This window comes from Cyanistes caeruleus, chromosome 6 (genome assembly GCF_971803275.1).
Source record: "Cyanistes caeruleus chromosome 6, bCyaCae1.hap1.1, whole genome shotgun sequence".
Lineage (NCBI taxonomy): Eukaryota > Metazoa > Chordata > Aves > Passeriformes > Paridae > Cyanistes > Cyanistes caeruleus.
Genome location: NC_141706.1, coordinates 10,970,799 through 10,984,175, shown reverse-complemented (window position 1 = coordinate 10,984,175; position 13,377 = coordinate 10,970,799). Strand labels below are relative to the sequence as shown.

Below are 13,377 nucleotides of genomic sequence, written 5' to 3'. Positions count from 1 at the left end.
AGGGCTTATCACTGCATCTCCTGTGGAAAAAAACACCCAGGCATGAGAAGTAATGAGAAGTAATTTCCATACAAACAGCCTTAATTCTTATAGCACCAAAATGAAGGAGAATAACAAATGCATTTTTACTTCCACCTATCCTCAAATCAATCAAACTTTTTCTTCTTAGTTAGAAAAGGTTTTCATCCATGATTTCACAGTTTTCCCCACTTATGCCAAGCATAACAAGAAGCTATGCGTTTGCAAAATATTGTATAAAAGGTATATATCTATGTAATAATTTTACATCAGTAATGGTCATGGCAGAAAATTATGGTAATGGTGCTTCTAAACTTTGGTGTAGGTGTAAATATATAAGTGGAAGCTACAGACATCTCTATATAAACACGTGGAATGACTGGCCCCTCAATCCATTTGGGGTTTCATGTATTTAGTCCATACAGGGTGAGCAGAACCATAGGTATTCAAAGTGCAGTAATTCCATTTAACTGTGATGTAAATGATCAAACAGAATCTAATTCTGTCTTTATAGTGAAGCTCATATATTTCATTTTGTCCATAAAAATTACTTTGTGGGTCTTTATTGAAGCTCACACTGTTTCAGAGACAAATGATGTACAAATTCTTGCATCACTCTAAAGGGTGAAGAATTGACAGCAGCCCACTGGGGACCACGAGGGTGATCCATTATGGAACTGAAATAAGTGTGCCAGCAGCAATGTTTCCAAAGGCACCCTACACACCCATCCAATGCAGGAGGCACACACTGCCTTATGACCCATCCCTGCATGCAGAGAAGAGCTCTGGAAGCCATCCCCTCCAGAAATTAAACAAATTTGGAGCAAGAGTCATATAAACTGAGGCTGAAGGACAGGTAAGTATAAGCAACCTGGCAGATCATCTCTGTAGTAAATCATTCTTGTCTGCATCACAGCATGGGTTCATACATGACCAACAGAAACCCTGAGAGCATATAGAAAATTATTTCAACATTCCAAAACTTGCTATTTGGCCATGTCCCTGCACAGGCACTCACAGCATCTAAGCTGGTGTCTGTCACTGGCCAGGGCACTGGGGGATGTCTTCCCCCTTAGCTGACCTTCAGCTGTGGGGAACTGCACCACAGGTTAGGGCCAGAAGATACCCATCTGTTACCATGGTAACATCAAACCAGATTAAATTTCCAAACATATGCTCCTGGTTACAAACTCCCCCGGCAAAGTGGGGGAAGGCTTAGATGATGGGAAAGTTCCCTCTACTACATTTGCTCAGCCTTGGAGTTGGATTACTTGAAAATACACAGCTATATTTAACCCCTGGGATACATTTCCAAAAATCCTATGCTAGAAATCCACGGAGAAGAAATGTGCTTGTGATGCTTTTGATCTTCCAGCAGGGCTGCTCCCCTGAATTAGCAGCACATGCCCCAGCAGCAGAGCTCTCCTTGGCTTTGGGACTCAGAGGATATACTCATAGGAGCAACAGCCTGGAAGATTTATTACACCTTCCTACAGCAATGTTTGGACAACAGTGGCTGTATAAAACTATTCAAAACGTTTAGAGGAGCAGGTTAAAGTGGGCGCCTGTTCTCAAAGAGCAGAGACAGAATTATTTTCTGTGAGAAAACAGGTAACTAAGATTTTTTTATTGTTATTATTATTATTATTATTGTTGGGTTTTTTTTATAAATAGGGCAGCTATTTTTAGTTATTTATACATAACACAGCAGCTCCCTCCCTTAGCAGGTATTACACACACATAGAGAGCTGCTTGGGTTATGCAGATGCATGCACATGGTTTCAGCTCATATTATTCCTTCCAACCAAGTCATGAATGTGTGAGCCCACCTATAGCCTGTGAGTATGGACCACATCATGGCAGCACTCACATCTGTTACATCAATTCACCAAAGTTCTCGAGAAAAAGAACTCAGAAATATGACTAACACATGCCATACTCAGAAATTAGTAATGGAGATTTCAACATCTATGCTCTTTTGACAATAAAAAAAATAATTCATGGAGCTGGCAAGGATCACACTAAGGAGGGGAATGGTTACCTTTCCCCAACAGCTGAATTAATATTCTCAGTACTGTTCAAATCAAAACCAAGGTCCCCACCATGGTGGAAAATTTCTATACAAACTGTCCCTTAGGAGTTACACACATTACAAAATAGCTCATTATCAGAACACAAAAAGTCAGTCAAATATGAAAATAATAGTCAAATTCCCATCACTAGAAGTAAGGTTTCCTTGAAAATTAAATTATTTTATGAAAACACGGCCTTCATCCCAACTTCCACACAGTTCTTGGGAAGAAATGCTGGCTCTGACCTACACTGGAGTCCGTACAAGATCCTTTGTTTCCAAGACAAACAGCAGTAGGAAGAATGGGTGATACAAGTTTACCACTACAGCTTCATATCTGCATCAGAAAATCCATTCTTAAAAACGTCCTGTCAACATATGAAAAAAATAAATACCTCCCTTTTTCTGTTTGAGAACAGATACAGACACAAAGTGATCCAGAAAAATATTAAAGCCCGAGCACCAACCCACAGGCGAATCACAGTAACTTCCTCACTTACTCACAGGAGGTGCTGTGGTGTTAGTTAAGCCTAAGTGCCGTTCTGTTGCTCCAAATTCTTGTCCTGGGTGTCCCACAACTTCCCCAGACAGGGGAAGATGAAAGTCTGGTGTATCCACCCACAGGTTCTCCAATTGTCTTCCTTTCAGTTTTGCTATATTCATACATATATAATGTAGCATAGACAACTATGCACTTTGGGTTTTATCATTTTACAACTGCAAATAGTATGAACCTTTTTACAAGAGGTAACATTCAGCACTTACAAAGGCACCCACAGCAGTAAGAATAATCAATAGTACCTAGGAGGGCAGGTACCAACCTCCCTTGCCATCTGCAAGGTGCCATATGTTGAACTCTAAAATCATGCCCTAAGCAAGAAGCAACTAAGAAAAAAAAAGGGAAAATATCTGTTTTTCTATAAACAAACAATATTAACAGAGATAGCCCTACTCAGGTTTATTCACCTAGGTCTTCTTTTCAGAACTGTGTAGGAGAGGAAACTGGCCTTGATTTATTGCCCTTCACCCAGTTATCAAGAACTATGCCAACATTTTCTGGGGTTTGAAAAACCCAAATACTGCAATGCTCTCCAAATGTTCTTGGTCCCGGAGCCTGAGCTCCATACAAGTACATCCTCTCTTACCCACAGTATTTTCTGCATCCAGCTGGAACTAATCATCAGAATTACAGTACAAAAATATAGAGGTTGAGGGGAAAAAAGCCCTGAAACAGATTTTATGCAGAGGACAAGCTATAGAATAGTCTATAATAGATTATATAAAAGCCAGCCAACTCATATCTGGAGCAAAGGAAGACAGGAAAACTCCCCTCAGCAGAAAAACCCAGACAGGATAATGATGGGAGGAAAGGTTCTCACCTAAGTGATTTGTCATGGAGCCAGTGGGGACCTTGTCATGTCATTTTTGGCACTGGGATGAGATTGATAAGCATGGATGGTCCCACATCGTTCTGCAGTACTAAACTTCACTTGACAAGGCTTATTAGCACTGGCTTGGAGCCTGACAGACCCAAGCTGTCTCTAATGCTCCATTTGGGCCAATTTGACTGGTCTCATCAACACTGTGAACAAGGCAGAGAGGCTGGATCTGGCTCTGCAGAGAGCTCCCTCAGGTTTGGCATCACCAGCCTGGGACTGAGCCACATGGAAGTGAAGACACTTCTTTTCCCCATGTCCTTTAATGGATTTGGGACTACACAGATTTGGTCCAGCTTTCTAAGCTGATACACCTGGCTGGGAGTGAGCTGATTCTTCACAGCTCAGTTCATGTGCCTGCTCAAGGCATTGGGACTCTACAAAGGGAAAAGAGGACAGTAGAAGGTTTTCTTCCCTCTGAGATTTGCAATGAGCAAAGTTAAATCTCCATTTATTGGTGCTTGTTTTTTGGTTTTTTTTTTTAATCCCCCCGGATCACCTCATCTGTGCTGCTCACCTTTCAATATGGATATGGACATTTCTAACTGAAAGATGGATTTGAAAGAAGACTGGACATTACCTAAGTATCTAGGTGGCCTTGCCTCTGCCACCTCTCTGAGCCAGGGTCACCAGACACAAACACCAGTTACCACACTCTGCAGGACCCTGTAAACTGTATTAATAGAGTGCTCTGAAAGGCAAAGGATGAAGACTGCTGTACCTAAAACAAGCACTATACCACGTTTGTCCTGGACCTGACAAAGGGCTGCAAGTAACTGCATGAACACCACCCCTATGAAGATTCCTATGTTCTGCCTTAGAAGAAACATGGAATGATTTAGGATGGAAGGATCATTAAAGATCATCTAGTTTCACCTTCCACTAGACCAGGCTGCTCTAAGCCCCATCCAACCTGGCCTTGAACACTTCCAGGGATGGAGAAGCCACAGCTTTTCTGGGCAACCACAGTATTTTTATAGTCAGATGTCAAAGAGCTCTGTAAGCATGTGTGCACTTGATAAAAGGAAGCCCTAGGCATAATTCTCATTTTCCTCACATGAGGAAAGCTGCTGGGTATGCCCAGCTGTGACTGCAGGTCTTATGAGTGGGGGGGACTGTCCCACTCACCACTACCTCCTGAATGAGTAATATCAGTGGAGTAATGTCAGAAGAGGCAGCACAGACCAAATGTGTCCTTCCAGCCCTGTCCAGCATTCCTGACCCAGCACATGCCCCCTGCATGCCTCTGGTTATAACCTGATCCGGCTTCCAAAAGCAACCTACTACATGCATCCCACTATCCAATAGAGCAACACTCTCTTCATTGACAATAATGACTTGAAGTGACTTTTTTAGCTGCAATGTCCTGCAACTGGTTACAGACTCCAGTCCTGAATGAAAATCACTTCTTACAACACACTTGTGCAACATTAAATTATAGTAATTGTCAAAATTTTCTCATTATTTACACTCCAGACAGCTGCTGGAGTGGCTACAGCAAGAACAGCAACCACCTTCTTCAAAGCAGCAAAAAGGAGCAATGATAAATCTTTCTGATGGCTTGCTTTTTACAGAGCGCTTGCTCCATGGTTTCAACAAGATTGGCAACTTCCAAGAAATAACAAAAAGCCAAAGGAGAAGAGCAGAGCAGAGTGTGGGTTTTGACTTAAGATGTCAAGCTCTCTGTAAATCTTTATTTTATTTTACTACATGAGTGGCTGTGCTCATGTTGAAGTCATGAAAGTAGGGGCAGTCAGGAACACTCATAAAAATAAAAAAACATTAAAATAGCTTCACACAGAGAGCAGACATCCAAGTGTCCCAAAGCAAGCATTTGCAATGCCAAAAGAAGATAACAGAATTTATGTTGTAAAATGACTTTTCATCAAGATACAGAAGGAAGTAACCTTGTTTGAAGTATCATAAATTTTAAATACTCTAAAAACCGGTTTTTTATTATTTGTGTTCTTAATAAAATTCTGCTATACCTTTAGCAATACTCAAAGCAAATACACTCTTGAGGTGTTTTATGCCTTTCATTTTCCTGGACTGATTTTTGGTTCTCCAGGTTTGAATATTAAACACAAGCAAGATACACCAATTTCTTATTTGTCAACAAATTGCATCTTGAATTTTATGAATTTTTTTCTTTTCATTCCTATTGCTCATTTACTTTGTTTCATTTCAAAAGATACAGGAACTCAATCATACTTTCAAATATCTAATTCTTTATTTCTATAAATTTCTATTCAATTATGTGATATTTCAGAAATTTACAATTGCAATGTAAAAAATAATCTCAATTGTAAATATAATGTGATAAATTATAAGGCCTGATTCAACTACTGTGGAGTGCAATGGGGCAAGAACTGTAATATTAATATTATGAAGATTATAATTTTAGTTCACTACTTTGAAAAATTAATTAAAATTGTTATTAAAAGTCTCAGACATTGAAGTCCCAGCCTTTCACTCAGCCATGCACACAAACAACAGACCACTTTACTACTTACCATTTGAGATCTATTTTTTGGGCAGCCATTGATGTCTTCAATCTTTTCATTTGCTGAAAAGCAAAAACAAAAATGTGATAAAGCAGAAAACCTAAACCAAAGGCATCTATTTTTTAGAACGATTTCCTGAGCACCTGCTCACCCGCTCAGTAAAGGAGTTTTGGATTGTAGCTGTCCAAGCCAAGTGAATGTGTGAAACACTGAGAGCCACAAAAAGAAAAAAAGCAGCTGGAGTTCTCTACTGGGTCATGCCTCCAGAGACAGCTGGGGCAGAAGCCAACTGCTCTAACAACCTCTTGTACTGTGACAGGGAATTCCTTTAAACTACAAGAAAGATGTGAGCTCTAGAAGCTGAGTTACTGCTGGGTGGAAAAGTGAGCACTACACATGTAGAGATGTTAGCATGGCAGTTGGTTTGCTTGGAGAGTGAATACAGGTTTTAAATCCACATGGGAAATTTATGAAAACGAATAATATTTTTTTTTTCCTTTTTTAAAGCACGAATCATTAAATAACTTTTCAAGACTCTTGACCATGGCTTACATGCTACTCCAACCTGCAGAAGAACACAGTTTCCACCTTTAAGGTTAGAGGTGAAACAGTGAAATCGCCAAGGTGTTTGCCTTACACTCTGAGTTTGCTCAGCTTCACCTTGCAGCCTTGAATGCCGAAATGACTTTGTGTTTGAGTCTGAAGAACCAGTTGCAACCAAAGTTCAGTTTCACACAGTTTTTTCACTGTAATAAAGGCAAGCACTCACATCCCATTTGATTCATCCATTAAAAGCTGTATTTTCTAGCAGTCCCATGTATTCTGAGGACACCAGTCAGAACTCCATCCCACTTCATTCCCTCGGTTAGGAGGATCACATTTGGCACAATATTTGAGTAGCAGTCATAGCCATGAGAAACAAAGCAGTGACACAACTTCACTCTTGCCTGATAGGACCCCTTTTACATATCCATGTCACAGCACACCTTTATCCCACAGCAATGCAATGAAAAATTGATGCTAATCTGAAAAAGACTGCAGCTAAATCTACAGTGTGCTCCCCAGAGTGGTCCATCAGCCCCTACACATGAAGAGCACACACTGCTTCCAGGAACACCATCTCAGCTTTGGTCATACAGAAACAAAGTTGCATTCATTAAATCCCAATTTCCAAGTTCTGTGCACCCATCCTGTAATATTTACCATCTCTCACTTAAGTACCATGCAATATCTCCATCAACTAAATTTATAACACTTTTAAAAATTGATAGTTGTATTCCTATAAATTGGCACCATTCACAATTACTTGAAAGGAGACTAATGAACTTGTATACAAGCTGTCTTTTGTTTGGGACGTGTGTACAGAGACACCTTTAAGAACCTAGGTCAGACCCAGTGTATCTGCATTCATGGATTTAAACACAGCTACTATGTTTATATGGCATTGCTAAGACATTCTTTTACATTCTTTTACAGGCTCATAAATTTTGAACTGAAATGAACCAGAATGATATCAATACATTTTAACTGCCTTGCAAATAGTTGCTTTTACACATAGCACACCATAACATAAAAAACCCTCTCCTGCACTGCCTATCAAAGCTTTCTTCCTGTGTAGCTAGGAAAAAAAGGTTGTATTTTGCAGGTTATAGATAAAGCTGCTTCTAGATGTGAAAGCCCTCCTCACCTTTGTGACAATGATATGTAGCTGCCTAAAGCCATGCGCAGAAGATACAAATTACTTTTCTTCACTATTAATGTGGAGGATTAAACTAGAATGTTTAAATATGACCTTTCTTTCACATGAAAAAGGTGATTTGAAAAAGAAATATTTCCCCTCCTACCCCAACTTTTGAAACCTTGCAGACCTTATCTTAAATATTAGCCAAAAGGCAGTTATAAAAATGACAAAAAACCCCAAACCTGCTAAGGTGATCAAAGCAATAATTGGTTATGTATTTTAGAATGAATAATTTTAATTTCATATAAGTTTTCACAAGTCAATACTCAAAGAGATACATTTAAATATTTGGTAGAAAGAACCACGTCCACATTTTGATGGTGGTATTCTTGCACACATGCTCTCATGCAGAAGTTTCCTACAACTGTGTTAAGGCAGGGTAGCTAGACAGGCATGAAAGGAATCAACATGTAACTGCTCCCAAGTTTCCAAAAACCTTTCCTATTAAAGGAAATGGATATAGGAAGGAGCATTGTTCATTGTGAATACCTGTCATAATCATAAATTAATTCATGGCCTGTTTTTACACCTCTGCAACTGCACGGCAGGTCTAAAATGCTACTGAGATATAATGTTGCTCTACAGCAGAGACACAAAATCTTATTTTAACATATCCCAGTAGAATCACTGGAAGATGCTTCACAGTGTCATTCCAGACCAGTGCTTGTAGATCCCTACCTTAAACCCAGAACTAGTTCCCTTACAGCATCTCAAACACACATAATAAATATGCTTGCACTGATGTCCTGTTCCTTCATTGCAGGCTTCTTAATTTGCATCTTAAATCTGTCAGTTTGCTCCTAACAATGGTTGTCCTAATTCCCATTAGCAGGCTTTCCCATTCCATCCATCTCCATTGGCCCATACATGTGTTTTGTGGCATCCCCAGCACTAGATGGATGAGCCTCTGAAGGAACTAATGAAGGATCCAGGCCCAAGGGAAGAGGGACAATATGCAGCACTACATGAAAATTGTTCAGAACTTTCATTATCTATGAGCATTATTGCACTAATTTAAGACAACTAAAGGCTTTGGATAAAATTGCACTTGAGATTTATTCTAATGACAAGTGATTTTCCTCATCTGAAAGCTCATTATGAAAGATTTCTTTTTCTGCCACACAAATATTAAACCCCTTCTCCTTTCCCAGCTGTATATATGGATCTCCCAAATCCAACTGGAGGCGGGAGGTTCAACACAGGAGGCAATATCACTGTGAATTTTATTTAGACCAGTACTGAAGAGGTATTAGAAATAGTGAGGGCTAACTGCATCCTACCAGAAAAAAAGTACCTCATGAGCTGTTTTTTAACATTCAGCCATGTGGAATAATACTGCTATGTATTACTGCATCAACGTCCAATATTTTTCCACTATAAGACAAGGCTTTTTCAAATCAATTAGCAAAACCTCTGAAGGAAAATGATCTATGTAATTCTATGCAGTTTGATGGATTTCCCCTTATGCACTCTGTGTTAGTGTAGAAAATAAAAAAATGGATTGCCTGAGCGAGCTGGTGGATACTTGGCACCAAACACAGAAAGTCACTCACCTACAACTTGGATTATTTCAGCTAGCAGGACTCCATCAGTCACATCTTGCTGTAGATCCTTTATCAACCTTTTGTGACCAGATTTTGCTAGATAGTGATTAGCCCAATCTGTATAAATCTGTTAGGAGACAGACAAACAAAAACAAACTGTTAATCATAACACAACCTGAAAAATGAGAATTCTTTGTATCCCCCAGTATCCAAAAGGTTGATTTCAGAATTTCAGATCACTGCTTTTTTTTTCCCCTCTTTGAAACAAGTCAACAGCATTAAAATTCAAGGCCTTGTGCAGATCAAGTGTTTAGCTTACTCTAGTATGGATTTTTCTATTCAGCAACCTGACATCAAAGCTCAGGGCAGATGACAGCAAGCTCCTGAACATGTTACAGCTTGAATGGACCATCAGGAGGTCAGCAGAATATTCTACAGCAGCAGCATGTGCACAAGAGATTTCAATTTCCACACAAGTATTTTTTTTTTGCATTTTCATTTTGACGTTTTTTCTTCATAGCTGTTATCAAGAAAGTTTTAAAGGTTCTTTTCCCAAAAACACTTCTGGTGGATATTAGCAATACAACAGTTTAATCATGAGGAAACTCCTTTACTGTATTACCAGAGTAACCTTTAAAGGTCCTAAATATAAATAAATATAAATAAATTCCATCTCACAGGTTAAACAGGCCTATTAAATAATTTTTAATCTGTTATGCAAACTTCCAGCTGTTGGAATTTATTTTGAAATGTATTACCTGAAAACTAAGCACACAAAGCAGTCAAAATGTCTCCCTAATTTGCACTAAGTATAGGAACTGAACCGGCTGGTACGGATAGTGTCTTAGCTCAGGTGACTTGTACAGAAGGCAAAAACCTGAAACCTGGGAGGCGGGGTACTGAAAGGATGGAAATTAGGATGCTACTGGGATCATTCCATAATAGGTCATGTCCCTGGTCCATGTTCACAATTGGACCCCTGCCCTCAATTATCCCTGTATATTGTTAAATTTGCCACACCCCTGGTCTCTGGAGCTTGCCCCCAGAATGTGTGGTTTCTACGGTTTGTATTTTGCCATCATTAAAGTATTTTGGGTAACTCCATCACTCCTGTCCCTCCATTTTGCCACACCTGCCCAGCCAGACCAGACTCAGAGTCACAGCGAGCTGACTGTGCCAATTAATGTCTGCTTCATCATATGCCAGCACAATTTATTCAAGATTGCCAGAAAACTTATAAAAACTTTTCATGCTAGATTATCCAAAAGAAGCTAAATTACTTCATTAAGAATTTCTGCTTATGAATTAAATAACAGTATTCTTTACATAGGACAATATTCCAAATGAAGATTTTGTTAAATTACCTATTATGCTTCAAAGAAATAGGGTAAAAACAATTAAATATCAGGATTTTACCTTTTAAATATCTAAATATTAATGTTCACTCCTACTCCAAAGAATGTCTAGAATATTGGAAACACATTCATCCCAATCCAGTCTATCAGTAAGCAGATGTAGATTCAATGTGCTTCCTGGAACATGAGCCATGCCAACCCTCACAGACCCTACAAAACCCTGTGGGGATGACAAATGCCTCAATACCAGTGTGTGAATTACTGACCCTGAGGGAACAACAGCATTCAGACCCCAAAAACACAGGGAAAGCTCCCCCTGTGCATTGCCCAGGAAATACTGTTTTCCCTCACAGCCACAGATAGATAGAAGGAAAAGAGCACAAGGAGAGGGGTGGCTCTCCAAGCTGAACAACTCCAGCTTTAGGAGAGATGCTGCAGCCCTTTGATCATCTTCATGAACCTCCTTTGCACTTCAGTAGCTCCACATCCTTCTTATCCTGCGGGCCCCAGCGCTGAGCAGTGCAGATGCTCTAAATTACTGACCCACAGATACTCATTTCAGAACCATCTCAAGCCTTGGATTTCCAGTGTCGTGATGATGTCCTCCTCCACAGGAATCAAGAGCCAGCTGCCAAGTCTAGGGGGCAAGCATTTGCCACAAGACAGAGGAAGCTGGATGCAATACAAGGATTATGGATGCCGAATGCAAGAAAGCAGTCAGGGAGCACAGAGCCTGTGTGAAACTAAGTCACACAAGGTTCTCATTCTGGCCTGAGAAATCATAAGGAGGAATCCAAACAGTCCTTGGAGAAGAAAAACAACATCTCCTGGTGTTGTTTGGATCCCTGTTGTTTACTTGGAAGAAACAGTCAAAGGGTGTAGTTCCCAATTGACCAATGATGGTGATGTGCTGGTTTAATGACCAATGAGAGTTTTACCTCTTGGACCTTCTCAGACCTGTCTATAAATGGAGATCAGGAATAATAAAACTTGCTCTCCTGTACAACCACAAGAGAGTCTGTGTCGTTACTTTCGCCATTCCCAATATAGTGTGACACAAGGATTGTAATTTCACACTCCTCTTGCACTTGCTGATTCAATGTTAAAATGATAAAATTAAGAACAGAGGTTTTGACTAGAGTTTTTGTTATAAAAGACTTCATTTGTGTTGGTTTTTTTTTTAAACCTGTAAAACACAACTGGTCACAGCCATGAAAAAAAATCACTTAATATCTGAAAGATATGCCCCTATTTTCCACCATTTATCCTTTACTTTCCCCTTCAGAGCAGCAGGATGTGCACTTCCTATGCCAACAGCGTCATGGGCTTAAACAGAAAAGCACACTGGAACACCTTTGTGGAAATACAACCCCCACAGCTGAAAAACATCTCCATGAAATAAAGGCTAAGCACACATGAGTGATTTCCCCAGATGACCAAGAAAAGAAAAGGGACAAAAACCCCACACTGCACAAACCAGACATTGTGTTCCTTCACTCCTTTTACAAGAAAACATTTTCCATAACAGGGAAATATTTCAAAGCATTCAACGACTTCAAGGAATTAGGATTGACTTAACCTACTTTTCTGCCATGTGGTTTTAGCTTTCTTATCGAGGAGTGAAGACATATGAGTAAAACATTTACCTTGCAAGTGCAAGGGTCCACACCCCCCACGCCATCCCTGCAATTCAGATGACAAGGAACTTATCAAATACACTAACCATGTTTCCTTTAATGGGAGAGCTGTAATGAATGTCCCAGTTTATCACTGAAGGACTTTCAGAAAATTTAAGATTATAGTTTGATGCATCGGTTCCATCCTGGATCATTTCCATGACGCAGATCATCATGCAGTCAGACAAATCCTTGGATCAACCCTAGACTTAAAACAAGAGCAGACCCCTCCTGGCAGAGCCTGAAATCACAGCAACAGCAAGACCTTGAGAGCTAGTTAGGATTGATTTTTAAGTCAAATAACAGCGTGAGAATGCATGGCTGGTATTGCAAAACTGCTCTCCTGTACCTGCTTCCTACTGCCCTAATTCCTGCTGCACCCAGGAACACCAGATCTTATATTCATACCATGGAAATAAACAGACTGCATCAAAGAAATCCCTGAACTCCCTTAAATCCTCCTGGAAAAGGATACAACTTGAAAAACCCCAAATACTAGCTGCCTGATTCACTGCCTATGATAACACATAAAGAAATCCCCTCTGATAGCAAATTATTCTCGTAAACCACACTTCGGGTGCTGAAGTCAGCCTGCTACAAGCAGAGCTTTTATGCTTATTATGAAATGCACATCAGTATGGAGGAAATATTTGTTTCTGGGATATTTAAGTGTGTGGAATATCATTTCATTCCACTAATTGATTAGGAGAAAATTTAACAGGAAAATACAGATATAATAAACCTGTGCTTCTCTTAAAAATGTTATCAACAACATTATTTTGCAATATACTTAACATGCAAATTATTATTTTTTTAACTGCCTGGGCTATATATTTACAAGCTCTGAAGCATTCTTAGGGATATAGTATTACCCAGACTTATTGTAGTAGCTCCTCATGGTCACCACTGATTTTTATGGCATATATTAAAGCTAATCATTGAAACTTTCCAGGATGTTTTCGAAACCTGTTTGTTTCAAGTCTTTGTAATGTACGACACAAACAGATTTCTAATGTTTCTTTTCCTTTTCCA

The 13,377-nt window shown here is 39.6% G+C and overlaps 1 protein-coding gene across 5 annotated transcripts in view; it reads right to left on the bottom strand.

The window, feature by feature from the left end:
• NAV2 (neuron navigator 2) overlaps positions 1–13,377 on the bottom strand; it is a 204,813-nt gene that overhangs the window by 135,080 nt on the left and 56,356 nt on the right. For all 5 annotated transcript variants that reach the window (XM_086893008.1, XM_086893010.1, XM_086893011.1 and 2 more), the window contains exons 2-3: positions 9,324–9,441; positions 6,039–6,091 (exon numbers count right to left, since the gene is read on the bottom strand). In XM_086893008.1, the coding sequence (XP_086749134.1) occupies positions 6,039–6,091; positions 9,324–9,441 (171 nt within the window). The remainder of the gene's footprint in view (positions 1–6,038; positions 6,092–9,323; positions 9,442–13,377) is intronic.